The sequence below is a fragment of the Periplaneta americana genome, chromosome 5 (genome assembly GCF_040183065.1).
Source record: "Periplaneta americana isolate PAMFEO1 chromosome 5, P.americana_PAMFEO1_priV1, whole genome shotgun sequence".
Lineage (NCBI taxonomy): Eukaryota > Metazoa > Arthropoda > Insecta > Blattodea > Blattidae > Periplaneta > Periplaneta americana.
Window position 1 is genome coordinate 91,388,702 of NC_091121.1, and position 25,822 is coordinate 91,414,523.

The 25,822-nt window shown below is 36.7% G+C and overlaps 1 protein-coding gene across 2 annotated transcripts in view; it reads right to left on the reverse strand.

Annotated features, from left to right (window-relative positions):
- Positions 1–23,228, reverse strand: part of LOC138699979 (uncharacterized) — a 70,108-nt gene extending 46,880 nt beyond the window's left edge. Inside the window, exons 1-3 of one of the 2 annotated variants that reach the window (XM_069826228.1) lie at positions 22,993–23,228; positions 15,825–15,921; positions 15,389–15,436 (exon numbers count right to left, since the gene is read on the reverse strand). In XM_069826228.1, coding sequence (XP_069682329.1) covers positions 15,389–15,436; positions 15,825–15,921; positions 22,993–23,106 — 259 coding nt within the window. In that variant the 5' untranslated portion in view covers positions 23,107–23,228. The remainder of the gene's footprint in view (positions 1–15,388; positions 15,437–15,824; positions 15,922–22,992) is intronic. The other variant, XM_069826229.1, reaches the window with a different exon arrangement.
- Positions 23,229–25,822: the final 2,594 nt, after the last annotated feature.

A 25,822-nucleotide genomic window follows, 5' to 3' on the forward strand; every position in this document is an offset into this window, starting at 1 on the left:
GTGGATACACTGGCCCCTTCTAATCTGTCTTCAACTTCTAAGACTCCAGGATCTGCAGCAGAAAGTACTGCTGTCAGTAAACATCATAAATATAAACATCTTGCAGATAATTATATTTTTATCCCTCTTGCGGTTGAAACGTTTGGATCATGGTGTAGTGAAGCCAAATCTCTTATCTCCACCATAGGCAAAATTTAGTGCAGCTTTCTCGGGACCCTAGAAGCAGTCATTATCTATGTCAGCGCATTGATATTGCCATTCAGCACGGTAATGCAACAAATATTCTCGCATCCTTCTCTGTGTCCTCTTATTTCGATGAAATTTTCTTTCTTTAATTAAGCAATTTCTATTCTCATACATATGTACTGTACCTTAATCTATCTTCTGATATTTAGTAGGCCTACCTATTTATATGAATTTGATAATGTGGGATGCAACTGATGCGATAAAACGTTCAGTACCACAACGACCACAACCACCATACAAGTGAAGGATTAAAATGACAGTTTCCTCCAGACAAGCAAATAGCGCCATGTAATGTGAGTGTGAGAGTGTGATATAAATATACGTATTTTAGCAAGTTGTGTTCGAGTTTAATGAACCAATATCAGACATATAAAATAAGAGGGGACACTCTGGTGGTCATGTGGTGAGTTGGTCTATGGAGTAGAGATGAACAAAAGTAACTGCCGCTCTCGCTCACTGTGTTCGTTGCATTTGTCTTTCGAGTCTCGTCTCGCCATTCTCGTGCGCTTCGAGTCTCGCTTATCATTCTCGAAATAGCATTTAGTCGGCGTGGAAAAATTTCGTAACTTTTGAATAACATACATCATTGAAATAAATAACATTATAAATGTTTAAATGAGACAAAAAGACAAAACAGAACAGTATCTTAGTTGTCAAAATGTTCTGGTTCTGTTGTATAGGCCTAGGCCTATTACCTAGGTTATATAAATAGAAAAAAAAATTCTAAAATAAATTTGCATTTCTAAGAAACATAAAACGTAACGTTAATATCTTTTTACTTGAGATTGCACACTTGATCTCAAACCTACGAAAAGAAAATTCCTAGCCTTTTAATAAGGGCATAATATGTAATTAAATAAAAACTGGGGAATGGATTATTATACACTGAAAGGTAGAGATGATGTTTCAAATAGGCTACCGGTATTTGATTGTTTATACATATATAACAGTTATCAATGTAGATGTCCCGCGCCGTGGCGTCGTGTTCTAAGGCATCCTGCCTAGGACTCGCGTTACAGAATGTGGGCTGGTTCGAGTCCTCGTGGGGAAGAAATTTTCTCATGAAATTTCGGCCAGTGTATGGGATCGGTGCCCACCCATCATCGTGATGCACTTGGGGAGCTACGATAGGTAGCGAAACCTGGTTACGCAAACCAGCTATAAAGGCTGGAGGGCTCATCGTGCTAACCACACAACACCTCCATTCTGGTTGGATGATCGTCCACCTCTGCTTCGGCATGTGACCGTGAGGCCAGCAGCCGACTGGTCGGTCTTGGCCCTTCGTGGGCTGTAGCGCCAGGGATTATTATTATTATTATTATTATTATTATTATTATTATTATTATTATTATTATTATTATTATTTACCAATGTAGATAAAAGTTCAGTCAGGTAATTTGTGGCAATTCAAGGACGCTTGACGTTCGAGACTTCGGGAGTGATCAATCTCGACATCTCGAAACACTCACAAGCAGTCTTTACGTCAATGACGCAACGTATAGGCCTACAGTATTGCCGTGCGGGTTTTAGGCTTTGAGATCGTTATTCATCTCTACTATGGAGCGAGACCACATGTGAAAAACACAAACTAACGGATATACACATAGTTTCCACCAAAGTAAAAGAACTATTCTTAAATGCGATGTATACCGGAGTAACAAACATATTCTCTGTAGCATCGACGTTTTCCTAAGGCTCAAAGGAAAGTTTGAAGAGTTGTTCCAAAAATAGACAACGGACCAACTTCTTTTTTAAATAAATATTCAATTTTATAAATTTTTCCATTATACGAAGTAAAGAGGAAATATTCTCAAGCTGTAAAAGTTATTTCAGCGTCCTTGAACCGAAAATAAAGTTGTGTCGGGAACTCAGTCTCAAGGTTTCAGCGTGAATACTTTTATGTCCGACAAATAGTGTTTGTATCAACTCGCACAAACTCAGTTATATGTATTCCTCTGGTTCCTGAACTCCACGGTGCTTGTGGCCGAACTTATACTCCTACGGTTACAGCCTTCGTTCCCTATGTCTTCTCGGCCACTACTCATGTCCGCGGCCTCACTACGCGTGGCAAAGGGCGGTGCATCAGTTCCGCGTCCTCCACATCGGTTAGCTTTAGTCATTTTCTGCTGGATCTCTTTCGCTCGAATGCGGTCAATGGGGCATTTTTTCATTCTTCAGACTCTGCTCTATTCGCCTGTCGTCGTCTTTTGCAATTCTGATATTATTTTTGCTCCACACAGTCCGACATTTACCAAAGTGGGTCTTTTTTTAAACAATATTTGTTCATTGTTACAAAGCAAGTTAAAATAAATGCAATACATTGTTTCGAGTAGATCTCAACTAGACGAATTCGACGATTCCGGTTGGATCGACATACGACTACCCACTGACGAGATATGCGCTCTTGGAACTCGCGGAATGTTGCGCTACAAGATCTTTTTGTGCAGGCACGCAGTGACAACGGCAGAAAAGAAGAGTGAGGAGTGATGCAAAAGAAACTTAGTTCTCTGGTTACATAACTCCAATATCAAAATTCGTTTCGGTTCAGTGGTTAAGCAATAGAGAACGAAACAATTAGTAAAATTGTGACATCAGATTCCACTACGTGCAACGCAGTATAGGAGTGATTTTTAAGACGTATTCACCAGAGACCGGCAAAATGTCTATTCAGGCTTGCCCATGACTGTTTACGTCCGTGAGCGGGCTTATGCTTCGTATCCTTCGCCCGCCTGCAACCTTCCCTCACAAGCAGGCAGGCAGTGTGGTTGCACGTGGCTCCCAAACAGTCCTAAGAGTGACCCGAAAGGACTGTTGAGTTCCGCCGACCTCCGCCAGACTGTGCTGTTTTCAGATGCATGATAAATATCAACCATATCATTCAAACCTGACAAGAAGCCTACAGATATAGACAAACTACTGAAAACTTAATTTGTTGTCTTCTAAAACGTACCGTTAATAAAGTCAAAGAAAACTATTTCTCGTCTACATAATATCCATTAAATTCCAACATTATTATAAATTACTTGCACTTCCCTTTTCATCGTAGTAATATAAATTTAATCCAAACCATTCAAACTTTCAGCTTCAGAAATAAAAAGAAATCTGTCCCTCAGAAGTTAAATAGCAAATCAATATTCTGAAGAACGAAAACCTTTTATACATTTTACAGGTATTCATGAGGCTTTTAATTGTTGATAAGGAAAAAGTTAAAATGAAATATTTTCCTCTAATAGTTGTTGATATTCATAATAATTGTAACCAATATCTCTCCTCTCCTCTCCTCTCCTCTCCTCTCCTCTCCTCTCCTCTCCTCTCCTCTCCTCTCCTCTCCTCTCCTCTCCTCTCCTCTCCTCTCCTCTCCTCTCCTCTCCTCTCCTCTCCTCTCCTCTCCTCTCCTCTCCTCTCCTTCCCTTCTCAACAAGTCACAAGTTACGAAATGTTACTATTTTGTTGAGTCAGATACACTTTGCAGGAATATGAAATGTACTCGTATAATATTGTCTTATTATTTTATGAATTCTGTAGCGCAATAAATCGTAAAACTGTGTTTCATTAATCAAGAATTATCTGCCGTGTTGGACCATAAGATAAAGATTTTTTGAAGTGACTAATTAGCCAACGAACTTAGATTTCAAACTAGTACTGTTTCATCTTAACCAGCTCAGACTGGCTTCCGTGAATGCAAGTCACTCTACCTTATAATACGAGCAAACAGGCAGGCTTTCTTGGGTCCTGCCTGGACTGAACCTATAAAACCCGGGCTCAATGGGTTCAGTCTTAGAAGTTAACTTGCTTTGTAGCGGCACCGGAACCCAAGCCTGACGGCAAGCAGGTACGGGCGTGAGTCTTGTCTGATTTGCCGATCTCTAGTATTCACGTCAAAAAGTGGCTTTTTTTACATGTCGTCTATCTGTCCTGTGCACTACGATTTCTCATAATTGGTGGGATTTTGTTCATATGTAGTGCCTACGGTAATGATGCACACGGAATATAATAATTTTACTAAAATATTCGACCTAATGTAACTTATTCTTATTTGAAAACAAAACATTTCCTCCTAGGTATGTGAATTTCGTGACATTTTGTTTAGGCTCCAAGACAAATACCGGAATTTTTAAAAAATCACCACGGAATGACTTCTTTAAAGTATTGATCAATATATGAGCCGTTGACAGCAAAAGTGGTGTAAGTCAAAAATGGTTAATGAGGGTTAAAGTAAACATTCTGTAAAATACAGCACGAAGTAGCAATTAATATTCAATTTATTTAAACTATTAGTAGCCAGTGGATAGCACGAAGGACATATTAATTGCTACTTTGCGCTGTATTTTACAGAATTTTTACTTTAATCCTCTTTACCCAATTTTGACTTATACCGCTTCTGCTCTGAACGGCTCATATGATACTTCGCATTTGGCAAGAATTCGACTTCCGCATTGTATGTCGTGTATCATAGGAGTACACATTAAACATTTTTTAGCTGTTGAAAGAAATGTCAAGACTTATTACAAAACACTGTAATGTGATTTTCGATATCTTAAACGTTTCTGACCCTGTAACTTGTTGAAGGTGTGAATTTCTTTCGCAGTCATTCTGTATAATAATTATATTTTTACTTTTCTTTCCAATCGTTGCCAACACTTGAATTGTTGTGAGACCATAGTAGATAATGTACGGATAGCACAGAAAACTTTATATTTTCGGGGTTCATTACGGTTCTTGTAATCAATATTCAATATTATAAGCGACCTTAGCAATGAAGTTATTTGTATTATCTAGATTTTAAATTCCGATTTCCCCCAATATAAAAAGTAATATTAGAAATGATTGTAATGTATGTAGGTAGTTATGAAATGCAATTTGTTAAAATTAATATTAATATACCTACTTAAGCCATCTAAAATTTGAATTATGTTAATTTTTATTCATTTCAAAAAACTATAGCACATCTTATTTTGGTGCATATTGCGTACTTTCGTTTTTATAATACTCGTTTAGGAAAAATATTTATAAACCGTAACTATATTAGTAATACCTGCCCTAGTAGAGGAATTGTATTATTACGAAACACGTAAAACATATTATAATAAGAAAGTATGTATGATCTTCGTGACATTGACCGTCCTCCCCCACCAAATCATGGGTTCATTTCTATTGTTTTGTGTGTTTGATCTTGGTGCCACGAACTGTGAGGTGACAAGAGCCTCTCTTACAATCGCAATGGACAAATTTCACCGAAATCTTCATCTGGAATTAGTGAATTGACAGAAGATCGGTCATTCTTCTTTACTATTTTACAGCTATGTCAATTCATTTCCTAACTACATTTCCTTTGCCAGTTTCTCCAGAAGTCTTCTATCCATCCCTTCTCCTTTAAGTTGCCTATATTTCGAGGGGATAAGCAAGAGTTTATGGATCATAATTATCGTACAGAGACCTGACTTTACGATCGCTGATTGATTGCGGTGTTCAGTCACATAACATAACTGTAATGATCCTGGCCTGCGATTGGAGAGGCCTTGCTTCGTGGACTGGTTCTTGACGATCAGCTGTCATCTTATCAGTTAATTAAAGAAGCTGTATCAACTTCGATATTATCTGGAGTCGGTAGATTTATTGATAACGCGATAAATCCAAGAATTCGCAAGGAAATTACAGAGAGTTGGGGTAAACATCGGAAAAACCCAATAAGTTAATCGGAGTTCGTATCCACAGCCAAGCGCAGTATCGAAGCATTACTATTGTACTCGCCAAACTTAGACGACTCCAGCTCAGAAAAAAGACGTCAAAGAAGTCACATTAACATGCTCTCGATGTTTATGTTATGCAGTTGGTCGCGTCCGATAACTGAATTGCCTTATAACAGCGTTGTCAAACTTACTGTAGACGGCCTCAGCCAGAGAAGAGAGATCAGCTTATCTTGCCGCAAGAGACAAGTACTAACTTCTTTGTTTAAAGAATCAGAGTACTTGCCTCAGCCCAGCGACTGGGCTAATTCAGAGTCATAATGTGACCACGCTGCATAACTGACAGGCATGTATGATTTATTATGTTTTGGGTAAGGCACGAGTCAGCAGAGTGGTGTGAGTGAGGTCGTCTAAGCTTAGCGAGAACAATAAGTCCACTGCTTTGATGCCTTCTGAAATGTTATGTGCTTATTATATTTTTATGGAAATAAGTGCAAATATTTTGACAGGCGATAGATGAAATCAATAGGAACTGATAATTCCTTTGAAACTTTTCCCTCTAACGATTTTTCCTGTAGGTTATTTTTTTGCAGTGTATCAAAATAAAGTAAAACTTCATTTATACGTTTTTATGGCGTCTGAAAAAAAATGTAAGTAAGAAAAATATATAAATAAAATGACATTTAATAACATCTGAAATGAAATTTCAAAACTATATGGAAAGAACGAGTAACGGCAAGTCAATTTAGTTGAAGAATGTGAGATTATTTGTAGGAGATCTTTGCTGTTTAGAGCCATAGGTCGTTAAAATCATGCATTCATAGTTATTTTTTTGCCCAAGAGCAGTTCTTTCACTGAAAACCCAGCATTTTCCAATCTTTTCTATTTCCTGCCTTCTTGCTTGTCTCCGCATATGATCCATATATCTTAATGTCGTCTATTACATTATTTTCAAATTCCAGTTCAGAAAATTGTACGAAATTCAATCACCTTGTTCTTAATGTGTGGTCTACTTTTAGTAACATGGGATTATTAAAAAAAAAGTTATTTTGAACTGCTTGCTCCTAAGGGAAAAAATCATGCCCTAAAATTGTGGTAACTACTAGCCTACATGATTTGTTCGGTTATATCATGATGCGTCATAAAGCGTTTCACTGTTTCTGAAGCAGTAACAGCGTCATTAAAGAACATAATACTCGTATTGTTGAAGGCAAGGAAACAGCTTTCAACTTTCACGAATTTCAAAGTATGCCGCATCTTAATAATGATCATGTACTGTATTTTATCGCATTCTTACATTCTCATGTAAACATAATTTCGAGAAATATTGATTTAGAACGTATAATTGAAGTTTCGTATCTTGCAGGTTTTAAAAATTCGATTGTATAAGTGTGAAAAAAGAATAAACGAAAAGCGTATATCTTAACTAAATTAACATAGGCATGTTGCCGGTACCTAAGAAAAAAAAAGTTTGGAAATAGCGTAAATAGGAAACGTATAAAAATTGTCTTACTGTAGTATGTTTTTCGAACGAATACAACATTTAAGTGCCTTCAAGGTTATGCTGTTCGCATAATTAATAGGCCTACCGTGTGAGTCCGGAAGAAGCTGTTCTCACAAGCAAATATTCTCATGAGGGGGGACATAAAAAAGTTAATTTTTTTTTTCCATCATGTTAATATGTCAAAACAAGTCCTTGTACAAATTTTGGCAACTCGAGCGCAATTACGAGGGTCTTTTACAAATAGAAAATACATCTTCATTGAAAAAATTATTGAAATATACAGCAACTGTTGAGCTATTTTTCAACATATTTCAACTGGAATTGAGACATTTGTCATACCATGGGATTGACAGAGAGGTGGAGACGGCTGTCACGTACTGGTTCCGATCCTAGACAGCAGACTTCTACAATATAGGTATACAAGGGTTGATCCCACAGTATCACAAATGTTTCAATTCCGGTGTGGAATATGTTGAAAAATAGCTCAGCAATTGCTGTATCTGTTACAATAAATATTCACATGAAATTGTGTTTTCTTTCTGTATACAGCCTCAGGGAAACTTACTTTCTCTACGGTCCTCGTAATTGTGCTCCATTGGCCAAAATTTGTATAGGGACTTGTTTTAACATTATTAACATGGTGAAGAAAAAAAAATAACTTTCTTATCTGCCCCCATGAGCATGTTTGCTTGTCAGTTTTTTTACCTGGCAGCCTTCTTCGACTGTCACAAAAAACACATTTTCTTTGCTTACATTTTGTTATATTTTTATTCAAAATTTTGTTAAACATTATACGATTATATGCGACCAATCGTCAACCCGCATCGGCGAAATACTTACTGTGAGAGAATAGAGGTGTACAGGTTCTCGGGCAGGACGTGAAGGTTCCTCAAGAAATTCATACCAACAGACTTTTTATGCACCCGTGCCAACTTGCCACCTGGTTAAGCCTGCCTCACCAACCAACACACCACGTACACCATACCTCTAGTGCAGGGATGCAAAACTGTGCTCCAATTGTGGCACACGTCAGAAACCGGTACACGTGACTCATCCCTTCCTTTCACCCCGTTCATTATTGGATATGGTAGGGGGAGAGGAAATATATATTCAGTGTACTTGCGGACATCACAGATACGTAATTCAAGGCCAAGGGATTGTGGACGGGGAACAAATTCTTTCCCAATGCTTCCACCCCTCTCTTCTCCAGTTCTGCATCCCTTCTCTAGTGTCTGTCGTGCCTCAGAATTCTAGATGAGTCGTAATGTTACCGTCAGAGGTAAGATACTAGGATGAGGATCTCCGGTACCTCTTGTACGGATCTATGAGTGGTCTATAATTTACTACCACTATCTCCTACCAGTATTTTGACAAGCAGAGTGCGTCATTTACCAAGAAAACATAAGAAGTGCCCTATTTTTCGAGGCGAAGATGATAATGAACTGGAGATTGTGGAGATTCTTAGTGGTATGAGGAAAAAAATGACAGAATTCCGAGAAAAACATCAGTGGCTCACAAGTGAAGTTAGTCGAAGAGTTTATGGACATAGAAATACGTCTGTCAGCAAAGGTTGTTCAATCTTTATGAACACCACTGGGACCTGGTGCTCATCTTGCCTTGCCAGGTGCTGTGCTGTTGAGACGATGTAAACGGCTGTAATGACATGTCTCACCGTTCTACAGCCACAGAGTTCAGGAGTTCACTGCGTCGCCGCCGCCGCTCTCTTGCTCCCTCTCTTTCTCTCTGTTGTTTCTTGTGCTCCACAGTAGTGGTCTTGGGTTTGTTTGGTTTGTCTTGGGAAGCCCTTTCCTCATATTGTGCTCGTATTCACTTTTTCATTCCCTGAAAGTTTGGGTTTCGATACATTTTGAGAGTTCACAAATTTTCACGACTACTTTTTTCATTAATCACAGATCATTTTCTCCCGCGTTTATTTAGTTTCTCTCGACGCTCTTGATCAATCGGTACCTTATATATCTGGAATGATTTAGATGTCATGGAGGTATGCAGATAAAATGGCCGTCGGAACGCAGTTTTCGAGGCATGTTTTGCCTTACCCGTTTCGCCGGCCTTGAGAGTCCGATCAGTTTCGTGCGGATATTACAGGTAAATGAAATCCTTTGTCTACAGAGCGGTGTACTTTTCGTTTAAATATGTTTATTTTTGAAATGTTCTATGCGATTCATTTGTAACATTCATTTGAATAATGTCACCACCGACCAGTTGGCAACCTACCAAGCCGAATAAAAAGACGAATTTCTACCTCGAAAACGCTTACTACCTTAGTTTTGGGGACAACAAATAAGACAACTTCCTCATCCCCGAGATTGTAACTCGGTCAACATCAACCAAAGCTATGTCAACCAAGGTATAGCGAAATATTAAAGTAAAGGCCTTACGCTATTTTTTTTATAATGACAGAGTGCATGCAACATCAGACCTATGAATCCACGAGAGATGAAATATGGGAGATGGGAATTTGGTAGGAAATATTCTTTTGAATGACAACAATAAAAATTGAACGAAAATACAACATTAAAAACGAAAGTTATGTATTCGAATTTAAATCCGAGAGTTTATTGTGTCAATGCAGGAGAGCGGAATGTGTTGGGTAATTTTGTGAGATTACTACAGTTCGGATTTTTATGTAATATTTATGGTAAAATATATAAATATGTAACAAAAAACTCAAAATGTGTATTAAATATGTAATATTGCACAGGGAGTTAAAAATAATTGTCACTTAATTAAAAGAATTATTTCATTTTAAATAGGTATAAATTAGAAGGTTAATTCCATACAAATTGCACATTTATATGATATTATGTTACGATATAGTTTTTGGTACGATTCCAAAGTTAATCAAGGCATGAAGCACATATATCACAAGATATTTCTCCATACTTTCAGAAGTTAAGTTCCGCCTGCGATCGGACAGTATATTCTTATACAGTGAAAACTACTTTGAGTTTAAACTTATATACGTATTTTTATAATTCGTTTTAATTTGGGCTTAAATATTGATAATCTTCTTTACAAGGAGTTTGATTAAAAGACATTTGTCATGGACGTTAATTTTATGTAAAAATATGTAATTATATTTAAAATAGGCCTATGTAGTATTGTGCGAAATAGGGTAAAGGTATGTAGTAGTAAAATGAAATATTATGGTCTTATCAGTCTAATTCGCCAACATTTTAAGTTTTCAGAGAGATACACACTAAGGAAAAAATATGTAATTAGGCCTACATAAAAATTCCGGACTCTAGTGATTTCTTGATTAGTTTATTATGTAGTAAAGTTAACAGGTTTGTACTTTATTTTAATCACAAACTTTGCATAACAAACCGACAGCAGAGACACCTTGCGTTACGGCTTTTACCTTGGACGAATTAAGAAGTGTTAAGGTTAATTTTGAATTATCGTTTCCATGTTAAAATTATGAGATTTTATTTTAATGTTATACATTTAATGCCTATAACTGTTAATAGAAATTATCAATTTCATCTAGAGCACGAAGAAATTTATGGAGCACGTACATTTTCAAAATATTACACATTCACGCAATGAACATGTAAACTTTGCAAAATACAAAGAATGTAGGTTAAGAGAATAAATTGCACTTCATTCTTAGCTGACCAACTACGTGACTTTACTGTCGGTTACCAGGACACACTGGCACAATCAACATGTTCTAAGTTTTAAAAGTAATATGTTTCAAAGTCGTTTTCCAACTAAATTTTATCATGTCTACTTTAAAATAACAAGATAATAATGAATAATTTCGAGGGTAAAATTGTTCCGGAGCCGGGTATCGAACCCGGGACCTTTGGTTTAACGTACCAACGCTCTACCACTGAGCTACCCGGGAACTCTAACCGACACCGATCCAATTTTTCCCTCTATATCCACAGACCTCAAAGTGGGCTGACAACCGTCAAGCAACCAACTTCGAGTGCACACTGACTCCGTGTGACTTAAATTGTGGTTTTCTGTTAACGAACAGTGACGTGTATTACGCAAATCAAGATTTCAGGTATAACTCCCTGTAAAGTTGATTTGAATAATTTCGTTAACAGAAAACCACAATTTAAGTCACACGGAGTCAGTGTGCACTCGAAGTTGGTTGCTTGACGGTTGTCAGCCCACTTTGAGGTCTGTGGATATAGAGGGAAAAATTGGATCGGTGTCGGTTAGAGTTCCCGGGTAGCTCAGTGGTAGAGCGTTGGTACGTTAAACCAAAGGTCCCGGTTTCGATACCCGGCTCCGGAACAATTTTTCCCTCGAAATTATTCAAATCAACTTTACAGGGAGTTATACCTGAAATCTTGATTTGCAAGATAATAATGTTTAAAATAAATGTATACATCATAAAACTTAATAAATGTGAGGTCCCAAACTAAAATTAAATTATTAACTAGTTTCAAAGCAAGCAGATGCATGGGCCATTCAATAATCAGTGGCAACATTTGAATTAACAACAAAGAAAACGTTTTTGGAACAGTCACATTGTTGCAGTACTCAGAAGTAATCTCCTCCAACATGAAGAACCCGCCTCCACACCTCAGGGAGACGACGGATGCCATCCACAGCGTCTTGTTGTACTAATCTTCAACAGACTGCTCTACTGCTGCTATAATTGCCTGTCTGGTTCTAAAGCGAACTCCTCTAAGTGGTAATTTCATTTTCGCGAAAATATCAAAATCATTTCGTCGTGTGAATGCAAGAACTAGGTAACTTGATTTTTCATGTTTTGTGACATTACCTATTTACTTATTTATTGTACTAAGGAATATGTCTCGTTTTCTTTTACCTATTTGTTATATTGGAAAATAGATGTCGCTGGTATCGTTCGATCAGTTACCAAGTTCTTGCATTACATTTCGTGCGATCTTTGCTATGCTATAAAAGAGGTAACTAAAAAACGCAAATTTCGAGTTACCTAGTTCTTGCATTCACACGACCATTTGGACTCATATCTGAAGAGTATGGAAGATGCTCCAGAATTTCCCAGTTCCACCTGCGAAGTAAATTAACCACAGCAGCTATGTGAGAGTGAGCACAATCTTGTAGCACAATAGGATGATAATTCAGGAGATTTGGACGTTTACGGCGCACAGATAGTCGTAAATGGTGTTGCAGAAAGTAACTGTAATATATACCATTCACAAATTTCCGACAGGAACTGAATGAGTGACAAGGACACCGTCAAAATCATAAGCAACAATAAACGTGACTTTCTTGGCCGTGGGGAATCATTGTGCCGCCACTCATTTGATTGTCTCTTCAATTTTGCTTGATAGCATCGAATTCAGGTTTCATCTAAGGCAGGCCTGCACAAGGTTTGCGCTCTCCGAGCCGGCTCACAGCTCATGAGCGGAATGCAGGTATTAGCTGCGCTCAGTATACGGTGGACTGGAAGAAGGGGTGATCTCGTACAAAATGTATACAAAAGGGAGTACTATTACGAGGTTCATGAAATGAATTCCCGTTCAGTGTTTGCAAAACTATCTTGGACTTATTAATTGAAACAGAACTATTTATTTTACAGAAATAATAGAAATTTTATACAGAAAGTCATACAATTTTATACCTACTTAAATGTACAATATCATTTTCTTATATTTTTATTTGTCAGTACATGAAAACGAGGTTTTATGCTGTTGGCAGCTGAAAGGAACAGTAGCCTACTGATCGTAATGAAACATCAGTTACAGATGTTCGATGCCTGCCTTTATTAATGTTGATTGTAGAAAACAGTTGCTCACAAATATAAATGTTGAGCCAAACATAGCAATCATTTTCACAGCCAGCCTGTGTAGTCGTGGATATTATTGCTAATGTTTAGTCTTGTAAAACTCAACCAGGCTAGTAGTATTATTCAAACGATCTTTAGCCCTTAGGCCACATTGAAGATCAATACGTCCGAGCTGTAAATCGTTAAATGTTATGTTTTATTTAACGACACTCGCAACTTCCGAGGTTATATTAGCACACTTAAATGCAATCGACCTGGCCCGGACTCGAACCCGCAATCTCGGGCATAGAAGGCCAGCGCTATACCAACTGCGCCAACCAGGCCCACCTGTAACTTAAATGACATTGTTTCAACTGGTGTTGAAGGAATTTATTATGATAACTTTAAACTTCTTTTCAATTAAGATAAGACTTTTAGTGGGTTATTTTACGACGCTTTAACAACAGCTTATGTTATTTAGCGTCTGAATGAGAAGAAGGTGATAATGCCGGTGAAATGAGTCCGCGGTCCAACACCGAAAGTTACTCAGCGTTTGCTCATACTGGGTTGAGGGAAAACCCCGGAAAAACCTCAACGAGGTAACTTGTCCCGACCGGGAATCGAACCCTGGCCACCTGGTTTCGCGGCTAGACGCGCTAACCGTTATTCCACAGGTGTAAACCTTAAGACAAGATCTTGGAACCTAGAATTAAATTCATTTTGAATTTCAATTAATATTTGCACATAATCGTTTCACATGGCTTCATCACGAGCAGTTTCTATCGTTCGAAAGTAAGCCATATTACCTTCCCGAAACTGACTTACGAAAAGTGTAAGTTTACGACTGAAATCCCGTAATTTATTCAACATATCAACAATGAGCTGGCCTTTTCCCTGAATAGAGATATTAAAATTGTTGAAGATTAATATCTTTAATATTTTTATGTCTGGACTCGTAATGACGCATTATGTGACGTTTCTTTCTACCATTCAAAATGTTGTGGCAGATGAAGCACTGAGTATTTACTCCAGCAGCTATGAAAAAAATAAGCATTTTCCCATGCAACATTGAAAGAAATTGTCTGATCACCACTTTTCCGTCTTTTAGATTCCTTCATACTGTATTGTAGCAGTAGGTAAGCAAAGTGAAACAGTTACTGGTAATACACACTGTACTCCACTAGATAGCTGAGTGGTCGTTTCCCTCTCCTCTAACTATACTGTATATAGCAAGTCTATGTCATTCTGACGTATCTTCCTCTCCGTTTCGGCGAGCGGTAAACACCGCTTTCCCGCTCCGAAAGAGCGCGCGCGCTCGTTGAGCGCTGTTTGTGCAGGCCTGATCTAAGGTTATGATAAGTCGAAGGAAACGCTTCACGTTCATAGAGTTCTAAGTGCAATCTCGCTGTTTCCATTCTCTGCCACATGGTTTCCTCTTTAAGATTTTGTGGAACCCACCGAGCACAGATTTTCCTCATCTTTAACTTATTTTGCTAGTTCAATACAAGTCCAACAAGGGTGCTCTTCCAGCAGTGCGTCGACCTGGTTGGCGAGTTGGTATAGCGCATGCCTTCTATGCCCAAGGTTGCGGGTTTGATCCCGGGCCAGGTCGATGGCATTTAAGTGTGCTTAAATGCGACAGGCTCATGTCAGTAGATTTACTGGCATGTAAAAGAACTCCTGCGGGACAAAATTCCGGCACATCCGGCGACGCTGATATAACCTCTGCAGTTGCGAGCGTCGTTAAATAAAACATAACATTTAACATTTTCCAGCAGTGCTCTTACAGCGTTCACATTCACATCATCGCTTGACGATTGCTGTCTGCCAGCTACACGTTTTTGATGAACATATTCCCTCTCATTGCGAAATGCAAGTGCCCACTAGCCACGGTACGATATGGTGAAGTCTCTCTACCACAAACTTCCAGTAACGCTGTATGGCATTGTCGAACATTCTTGCCTCTTGCAATCTGAATTTTAATGAAGAATCTTTGTTCGTATTTGCTAAACATTTTGAGATAACAGTCTACAAATTAAACTCACTACAAATATCTTAAAAATGAGATTATTGTCTTCAAACTCACAGACAATCACATCAGATGTTATCAGCTTAACATAATTTACCGCTGATAGCGCCACATACAAACATTGTTGCCACTAATTATTGAATAACCCATACGTATATAAATGTCTATTGACTACATTTACTTACCCCTGGGTCCCATTTCATAACCGAGTATGCCATATTTGCCGGGGATACCTAAAAGAGAAAAAAATGTCTTTGAAAATTATGTTTCGTGAGGCAGTTGAAGATATGTCCAATATAAGGAGGCTATCCAAAGACATACTTTACCGCCGCCTTACAGGTTATCGACAGTAGGCTATACCGGAATAACAATATAGAGTGACAAGAAAAGATAGCGAAAAATAACTGTAACATGATGCAGTACTGTACCTACTTTTCTTATTATCAAACACACAAATAAAAACATATCTTTACTCCTATAGAACAAAATATAGTGAGTACATACTGCAAATTTATAAAAGACTATGAAAGAAAAAAAATTGTCATACCTCCGGAGTGAAAATAGCTGACAATTTTGAATATAACATAAAGAAAAAATGTCCGACGATAATATTAAACTTACCATTGATTCCAAGTTGCAAGTTGGATGCGTCATACTTGGGGGCGAAATCGCTGGGAAAATAGGAAAAGCTCACTGCAACAGCTAAAAGGGCCAATATCTGTAACAGATAAATTGAAAGGAACAGTTATTAATCTATTCTTAACGATGATAATAATAATAATAATAATAATAATAATAGATTATTATTATTATCATTATTATTATTATAAATGCTAATAATAATAATAGACTATTATTAATACGGAAAATAATACAAGAATTTACAAACGAATATCAGTGTAATTGCAATGTAAATTCAAATTTGAAAAATTCTGACAACGGATGTAAGAAGAACACATACAAATAATTAGGTTACATTCTTTCAACAGGACAGGAATCTCTGGTCCATCCTCATTCTTGTAAATATGATTTACAATAAAAGGTATTACAAGGAGAGAATTTCTGGTAATGTGGTCTGAATGACGCAAGGCTACCACGAAAAGGAAGATACAGGGCCTACAGTGGACTCTTTTTTTTTTATTCGAACTCTAAGAGAATGTGAAACAAGTATCGAAATTTCCAAATCTCGAATTAACTAGCAAATTACATTTTTTGTCTTTCTTTTTTGTTTTACAAAATTCATGTCAAAAAAAAAAAAAAAAAGAAATATATGTACGTCATGCAGTAATGGATACAGTATGTGCAGTGCATTTTGACAACCGCTGACATATTTCATCCGTATTCACACAAAACTTAGGCTACCAATGGGGAAAAAAAATACTTCAACGATCTTTGTTAACTTTATTTTTATTTAAGTATGCTCCACGTTTCGACATTGTAAATACAGAAGAGCCACTAACACATTAACTTCTGTACATTCAATAATACATTTTTCCACAAATTCGTTCTCATCCATGTTATTTAACGGTTGCTACGAAGGAAAAGGACACATACACCTGTAAACAATCATTATGAAGGTTAAGAATAGAATCTGAAGTCGTGAAATAACTAATATCTGGGATTGTCATAATAATCTCTTGGGTTTTCTCTCGAATTCTAACATTCCTTGTTATAAATACTGAATAATTCGAATTATCCAATTTTGTATTTTTGAAACTAATTATAAGATGATTTTAAGCACGAGTTTAAGTATCTGCTATTCTAATTGAAGGGTTCAGAGCCATACTGGGCCAAGCGCCATTTATTAAAAACGGAGAAAGCAAGGGTTAAAGTTAAGTGAATGTCATAGTTTAATGAAGATTGACATTATTTAGTTTTAATGTGTATACCTTGTATTACTTGCTATATGTTTCCATTGAATTATGGTAATAACTTCATTTTAACCCTTATTTTCTACAGTTTTAGTAAATGGCGCTTGGCCCAATATGGTTCTGAACCCTTCAATTACTCTAGATACTGAAGGAATTACAAAAATATTTTAAGAATGTTCTAAAAAACGTTATTTGAGGAGTTTATTTTCAAAACGACTTTTGTCTATTCCCATACTTTGTGGGAAATCACGAAAAATGTTTTTAAGTCTAAAATTTCTTACAGTGTAATACAATATAATATTTGTTTTTATTCAGTCTTATGACAAATCAATTATTAAAAACAATGATATATATTTCATAACATGTAGTCATTGAGTTTTATATAAAGTAGGTTACGAACGTTTTCGCCCATTCAGGCATCTTCAGGTTCATGTATACAATATCTCATTATAGTCTATGATAAATACAATAGTAGTCGATGAGATGGAATGTTTAAAATTAACCATGATATATATAAAATGTACAAGTGTATGGATAATTAAAATGTAATCATGTTACAAGGTTATAAAAATTGTGGAAATTGTGAACACGTTTGTAGTGTTCTTCATTTTAAACTTCATAATACTCAGCATGTAGATCTTGTTTTGTAGAATCCATTAAAATGATGAATTGCACCTGAAATATGTATTATGAAATAGAAAAAGAAAAGAAAACCTTCAAACTTGAGAATGTGATTGAATTGAATTATCAAATGTACTCACGTCATTAAAACGTGGCAACTGCACAGGCTGTTGTGATGTATCATTATAATAAGAAGTAGTGTTATTCTGTAAGTATGTTCACATAATTAGTGTATTTCAATACTTTAAAAATATCTTCAAAATTTTGACATTAAAGTTTTCATTACAGAATAACACTACTTCATATGATAATGATACATCACAACAGCCTGTGCAGTTGCCACGTTTTAATGACGTGAGTACATTTGATAATTCAATTCAATCACATTCTCAAGTTTGAAGGTTTTCTTTTCTTTTTCTATTTCATAATACATATTTCAGATGCAATTTATCATTTTAATGGATTCTACAAAACAAGATCTACATACTGAGTATTATGAAGTTTAAAATGAAGAACACTACAAACGTGTTCACAATTTCCACAATTTTTATAACCTTGTAACAAGATTACATTTTAATTATCCATACACTTGTACATTTTATATATATATCATGGTTAATTTTAAACAGTCCATCTCATCGACTACTATTGTATTTATCATAGACTATAATGAGATATTGTATACATGAACCTGAAGATGCCTGAATGGGCGAAAACGTTCGTAACCTACTTTACATAAAACTCAATGACTACATGGTATGAAATATATGTCATTGTTTTTAATAATTGATTTGTCATAAGACTGAATAAAAACAAATATTATATTGTATTACACTGTATTAACATTGACAATCTGAATATTTTCAACATGCTTTCCAAGCTAAAATTTTTTACCAGCTAAGCAAGAGACATTATGAAACCAAAGAGGCTGGGTGCTTTAAGAATCAAATGGGAGCATGAGACTCTTTCATTTCAAAGTTGGAACTGATATTTTGTCGCCATTTTGCTATGGACAGGAATCAGTTTGTTTCTAATAGTGTCGACACCTGTGGAGTAACGGTTAGCGTGTCTGGCCGCGAAATCAGGTGGCCCGGGTTCGAATTCCGGTCGGGGCAAGTTACCTGGTTGGGGGTTTTTCCAGGGTTTTCCCTCAACCCAATACGAGCAAATGCTGAGTAACTTTCGGTGCTGGACACCGGACTCATTTCACCGGCATTATCACCTTTACTTCATTCAGACGCCAAATAACCTAGATGTTGAAACAGTGTCATAAAATAACCCAATTAAAAAAAGATTCTAACAGTCATTTTTAACGCATGATTTTAGTGGTTTAGAGAGCGTTCTGAAGCCAAATAATGACAGTTGTATGTAGAGTTACTGTATATTTCAAGAATGCATGGATACAGGAAACCCATTTTCGTTATCAGGTGTACAAGAGACGTTTTGAAAATGAGCTCCTTATTTCTCGCCGAGAATGAAATTATAACACGAAAATCAGAAGATGGAATGCAATACGCAACATGTGTACTTAATTATATTGTAAGCAAATGAAACAGTGTCTCTGTAGAAATCTTTTTCTATATCATAAATGATCCTTGATGAGTACAGCTTCACCCTGCTTCAACTATTCTCAGCAGTGCTTTGTGTTGTGAATATTGGAAGTTTGCTTATACTGGAGAAGGAAAAGGATGATGATCTTAGAAAAGAGATTCTTTTAGCAGTGGCAGGGCTCTTAGCTTCGTTATACACCCCAGTTCTATGAGCGTGGCTTAAAAAAATGTGATTTTCGGTCTTAGGACAGTTCATTATAGATATTAACACCAGTTAGTTTTGTAAAAGCGCAAATTCCCAGAAAAAATTAGATTACAGTTTTATTATTATTGTAGATATAAAAAATGTCGATAATTTAATAGCATTACTGTTCTCCAACCAGGAGATAAACCGTGAAAGGAATGTGCTTACTATTGCGTCATCATTGGAGCGAAGTAGATAGATAATATTAGAGTTATAACGTCAGTTTAAAAATCATGCGCTCTCCTGGATATGTTATTTCCTGTATGGAGGGATTAAAGGATCAGGAGATTAAACGTGATCTAATTTTCTAACTAGGGTAGTATAAAAATGTGTATATCAGTGTCATTGTTTGTGCTGTGAGAGCTAGCCAATAGAGATACGAGTACCCACGTGTTTGACCTTCTGACGTCTTATGACATCAACATTCATTCACAGCATCCAGCATTCCCTGGAGACTTTCTCGTGGTTGGAGTACAGTACACAAATGAGCGAGAGAAAGAAATGAGCACCACGAACAACTTTACCTAACGTACAAACGTTATTCCGAAAACTCTTATTTTGGTACCATACGTTAATATACATGCATCATCAATAAGGCACTAATAACATGAATATAGCATTAACGAATTACGGAAGGGCGGAGTGCGAAGACTGACATAACGTAATACCACAGTCTTAGTATATAATCACGAAGTTCAATACGTAGTAAATATGCATCCATAGATAGTTGCTAATCACTAGGATCGCTAATATCGCCTCATTACAGACAATGCGAAATAGTACCGGCACAGTCTATTGTTCCTAGCACCCTCACAACTCAAGCTTCGTGACTGTATATACTAGACTGTGGTAATACTGTATAACGCATGCAGTGCAACAGCGCACACAATGTAATAGGGTGAATATAATATAAACATTTATTTAATGAAAACATTAGGTATAGGGATACGATTTTAAGCAAAATGATACCTCAACTTACACAGTATTTAAGCTCACAATCATGTGCTCCATTTATTGCTTGGAGAACATCCAATCAATACTCGGTCCACACCTGTGGAGTAACGGTCAGCGCGTCTGGCCGCGAAACCGGGTGGTCCGGGTTCGAATCCCGGTCGGGGCAAGTTATCTGGTTGAGGTTTTTTCCGGGGTTTTCCCTCAACCCAATACGAGCAAATGCTGGGTAACTTTCGATGTTGGACCCCGGACTCATTTAACCGGCATTATCACCTTCATATCATTCAGACGCTAAATAATCTAGATGTTGATACAGCGTTGTAAAATAACCCAATAAAAATAAAAAAATCAATACTCGATTACATGCCATGTTTTCGCCAACTTCACCATCCCTTGTTCAGGCCTTCAACGTTTCAACATCAGAAACTGGTCAGCAGAACACTTCTTCCTTTGTGTACCCCATAAAAGGTCGAGAAGGTTTATATCCAATGAACGTACTGACCATGAATGTTAGAGTTAGGCCGTTCCATCCGATCCTTCTGCTTGGGAAGTTTTCATCCAAGAAGTAAGGAACATATAGACCCTAGTGTGGTGGTGCATCATCTCGTTGAAACAATATCTATGACTGAAATTAATGTAATTGTGGAGCAACGTAAAACTCCAACACATACTTGTTACTTTGTGCTCTAACGGTGGACTCACCAAAAGAAAGAACAGTCCACTAACATTATTGTGCATTAAGCCGCATCAAATATTGACTTTTGGGGAATGAAGATAAATGCCAACAAGACGAAGACCATGGTCATAGGAAGAAAAGTAAACAAGGTAAACTAAAAGAGGCAGTAGAGCAAGTGGACAGCTTCAAATACTTGGGATGTACTATAACCAGTAACATGACCTGTTGTCAAGAAGTCAAAAGGAGGATAGCAATGGCAAAGGAAGCTTTTAATAGAAAAAAGGAGCATCTTCTGCAGACCTCTGGATGAAGAACTAAGGAAGAGACTAATGAAGTGCTTTCTTTGTGTGGAGCAGAAACATGGACATTACGACGAAATGAAGAAAAGCGAATAGAAGCATTTGAAATGTGGATATGGAGAAGAATGGAGCGTGTGAAATGGACAGACAGAATAAGAAACGAAACTGTATTAGAAAGGGTGGATGAAGAAAGAATGATGCTGAAACTGATCAGAAAGAGGAAAAGGAATTGGCTGGGTGACTGGTTGAGAAGAAAGTGCCTTTTGAAGGATGCACTGGAAGAAATGGTGAACGGGAGAAGAGTTCGGGGCAGAAGAAGATATCAGATGACAGACACATTAAGATATATGGATCATATGAGGAGACAAACAGGAAGGCAGAAAATAGGAAAGACTGGAGAAAGCTGGGTTTGCAGTGAAAGACCTGCTCTTGGGCAGAACACTATGACTGAATTAATCATAAACTCTAACATCCCACATGGCTTTACCGACCTCAAAACCCGAACATTGTGTCTATTTACTCTTCCGGATGTGTGAAAGTTTGCCTCAACAGAAAAATGACCTTGCTTAAAATACTCAGTGCGTTGTTCAATTCGCACAACATAACAATGAATCACATGAAATATCTAATTCACTTAACATAATTAAGAACATTAAATTCAGACGTTTGAGACGGGCAGGACATGTAGCATGGACGGATGATCTAGACATGCGTATAGAGTGTTAGCTGGGAGACCGGAGGGAAAGAGACCTTTGATGAGTCTTAGACGTAGATGGGAGGATAATATTAAAATGAATTTGAGAAAGGTGGTTGATGATAGTAGGGACTGGATTAATTTTGCCCATGATAGGGCCCGATGGGGGCTTATATGAAGGCGGCAATGAACCTCCGGGTTCTCTAAAAGCCATAAGTAAGTAAGAATTATGCCACGGATGTCAATACCATGATGAACAAGAGAAACGATCATGTCTGTGGTGTTATAAAAAATTGGCGGAATTTGTGTATGTTTCTTAATATTTAAGAAGACTTCTATTCCTCAAAAGAAAAAATTGCAAAGGAAAACTTCGTGTCATATTCGAGTAAGTACGGTATTGCACGTAATGAAATACAGTACACGTAATGGAATTTAAAATATTTAATGTAACTTTTCTTTACTTGGTTATTTAACGACGCTGTATCAACTACGAGGTTATCTAGCGTCGATGGGATTGGTGTTAGCGACATGATATTTGGAGAGATGAGGCCGAGGATTCGCCATAGATGACCTGACATTTGCCTTACAGTTGGAGAAAACCTCGGAAAAACCCCAACCAGGTAATCAGCCTAAGCGGGAATCGAATCGAACCCGCACCTGAGCGCAACTCCGGATCGCCAAGCAAGCGCTTTAACCGACCGAGCTACGCCGGTGGCTTTTAATGTTACTTAAAAACAATAATAATGCAACACATAATAACACATATAAAGAATATAGGCCTATGTAAGATTGGATCTTCGACATTGTAATAGCAACAGTAGGTATTGAAATGTTTCGTGTGGATGTTATTTATGTCTTAAAAATGAAGGTGGTACTTTACCGTATAAATCACTGCTATGAGAATTGTTCCCGTTTTCACGCTTCCAAGGCAGCAACAGAAGTTCTTTATTCTGTATGAATCACCCAAAGCAGGTTTCTGAATCCAATTAGGCATCTTCTCCACACAGTTTTAATCAACGAAAAGACAAAATGGAAAGAAAACTTAATTGTTAGCGACTTCAAACTGTTATGATGGTGTTATTATGATTATCAGTATGTGTCGAATGATACTAAGCCAAGGAATGTGATAAGGCCTCTCGAACGCAATCTGTTTTGCATGTTATCAACCCCAGATAAGATACGGAAAATCGATTGTCAGTACTGCCAAATTAATTTACGGTACGATGTATGAAATTATTGACGATAAAATCCTTATTAATTGGATTTTACTTACTGATAATTTGTTTAACAATAGGAGTAAAAAGTAATTTAGATGAAATTGACATTAATTAAAAAAATTAAGGGTTTAATAGGAAATAGAAAAATGAGCAAAATTCAGATTTTACTGATGGAGGTCCAACTTAGTTCAGCATTTGAAAAAGGGTAGTCTATATGTTCTATGTCATAAATGGACGAGTAGTGGTCGGATGGATGGATGGATGAATGGATGGATTGGAACATAGGTAGAAGTCGTGTATGTATTACAGCGGGTATACAAATTTGTAGGTAGGGAAACAAGTACAGCGCATGCTGTACATTCCCCCAACTCTTCCTACAGAGCTGCGCAAAAGACCGGATGAGTCTACTTACGAATTATAGGGGAATGGGTTACACTTTGCCTTGAACTCGGCAGACATACGCCCGACCTTCCATTCCACTCCTACCCCCTCTAGAGAAGCATTGTTCCCGTACTGCACATCGCGAGTGTCTTGACAAAATTCATGAGCTCTACACATGCATGTATATTGCGACCTAGTGCTCAGCCTTATCGACAAAATAACTGAACTAAACGATTTGCATCATTCTTAACAAACGCAGAGCGCATGTAACATCAAACCTGCCAATCTACGAGAGTAATAATAATAATAATAATAATAATATCTAATAATAATAATAAAAATAATATCTAATATCTATAATAATATTATTATTATTATTATTATTATTATTATTATTATTATTATAGTAATGACAAAAAAAACGAAAATTATGCAATCACATTTAAATCCCGGAGGTTATCGCGCTGAAACTGATCAGGAAGAGAAAAAAAAAAAAATAGCTGCACCACTGGCTAAGAAGAAACTGCTTGCTAAAGGATGCACTAGAAATAATGGTGAATGGGAGTACATTTGGGAACAGAAGATATCAGCTGATAGAGAAGATTAAGATTTATGGATCGTAAAAGGAGGCGGAAAATAGGAAAGATTGGAGAATGCTGGGTTTGCAGTGAAAAATCTACTCTTGGGCAGAACGCTACGAATGAGCGACCTGCTTCGGGTCTACCATGTAGAAGATTATGATGATGATGATGATGATTAATTTTTTTCACTCTGCAACAACTACCCGAACCTACAGCTTCGCTTCTGCATAGTAAATGCTGTACCTGGTCAATGCTCCGTTACACAGTGGAGATCTTGACGGTGAAATTAAATATCACAAATCGATTGGAAGCGTTCGAACTGTGGCTGCTATAAAGAATGATGAAAATCCATTGCTGCAGTCAAATATCTCAGATAACGAGGTTCTAATAAAGAGGGAGCTCCCACACGTATATATTGCTGACGGATATCACATCCTGGAAAACGTCTTTATCTTCTTCGAGGCATGAAATACACCGTTCAGAAACTTATTATGAAGGAAGGGAATTGAGAATCATCGAGAAGTCGCAGTAAATATATGTCACAGTTGGGAATATACAAGATTGAAACGCAATTCAAGAAACAGGTTTTCTTTTAGAGGGGGCGAAGAGACTTTCGTATGATATAATATATCGTCGTTGTTCCTGCAATAACTCCTATGTGACTTATTTACCGATTTTCAGATTTTTGCTCTATTAAATAACTTAAATAGTGATACAGCAAATAATAAAATCTCCTACATGTAATTATATTTCTTTGTTTCCAAAATGTAAAAATTCACAGTATCCTATGTACGGCTACCATTGGATGAATAAATGTGTTTTTTCTTCCTACTGAAAAATTTTATAAATAAATAACCCACCAGCTTACATCGGTCTTGATGGCCCTTCACATTTCTGTATACAGTGCCATCACTTTTCTATTACGTCACTCACCTCTGTTTCCCTCCATTCTTTTTCTATTTACCCTTCCCTTTCCTAGTTATGTATCTTATTCTAACTAATTTCATTTAAGACTTCCGTATCATTAAAAGAATAGCGACGGTCTATTTCTAAGAAAAGAATTTGTAATGTGTTAATATTTAACACTTCCAATGTTTCAGGATTACTTTTGCTTTCCATCACAATGTTCATGTACTCTTTATAGTCTTATTATGTATGACTGGTCTAAACAAATAATAATAATAATAATAATAATAATAATAATAATAATAATAATAATAATAATAATAATAATAATAATAATAATGAAGTAATTTATTGAGGTATTTAAAAAAAATGAAAATCGTATAATTTATAATTGAAAAGTGAGATCAATAACTATTCAAGTCCATTTACACAATCTTTAAGAAAAATGCAAAAACTTTTTTTTTATTTCTTGCTTAATTATTATTATTTTTTGGACATAATATTTCTGGTTATTTTTGAGATCAAGAAAAAATGAAAAAAAAAAAAAACTTTATTTCTTACCCATAATATTTCTGGTTGTTTTCGAAATCAAGACAAAGTAGTATACCAACTTTTAAAGTCGTAA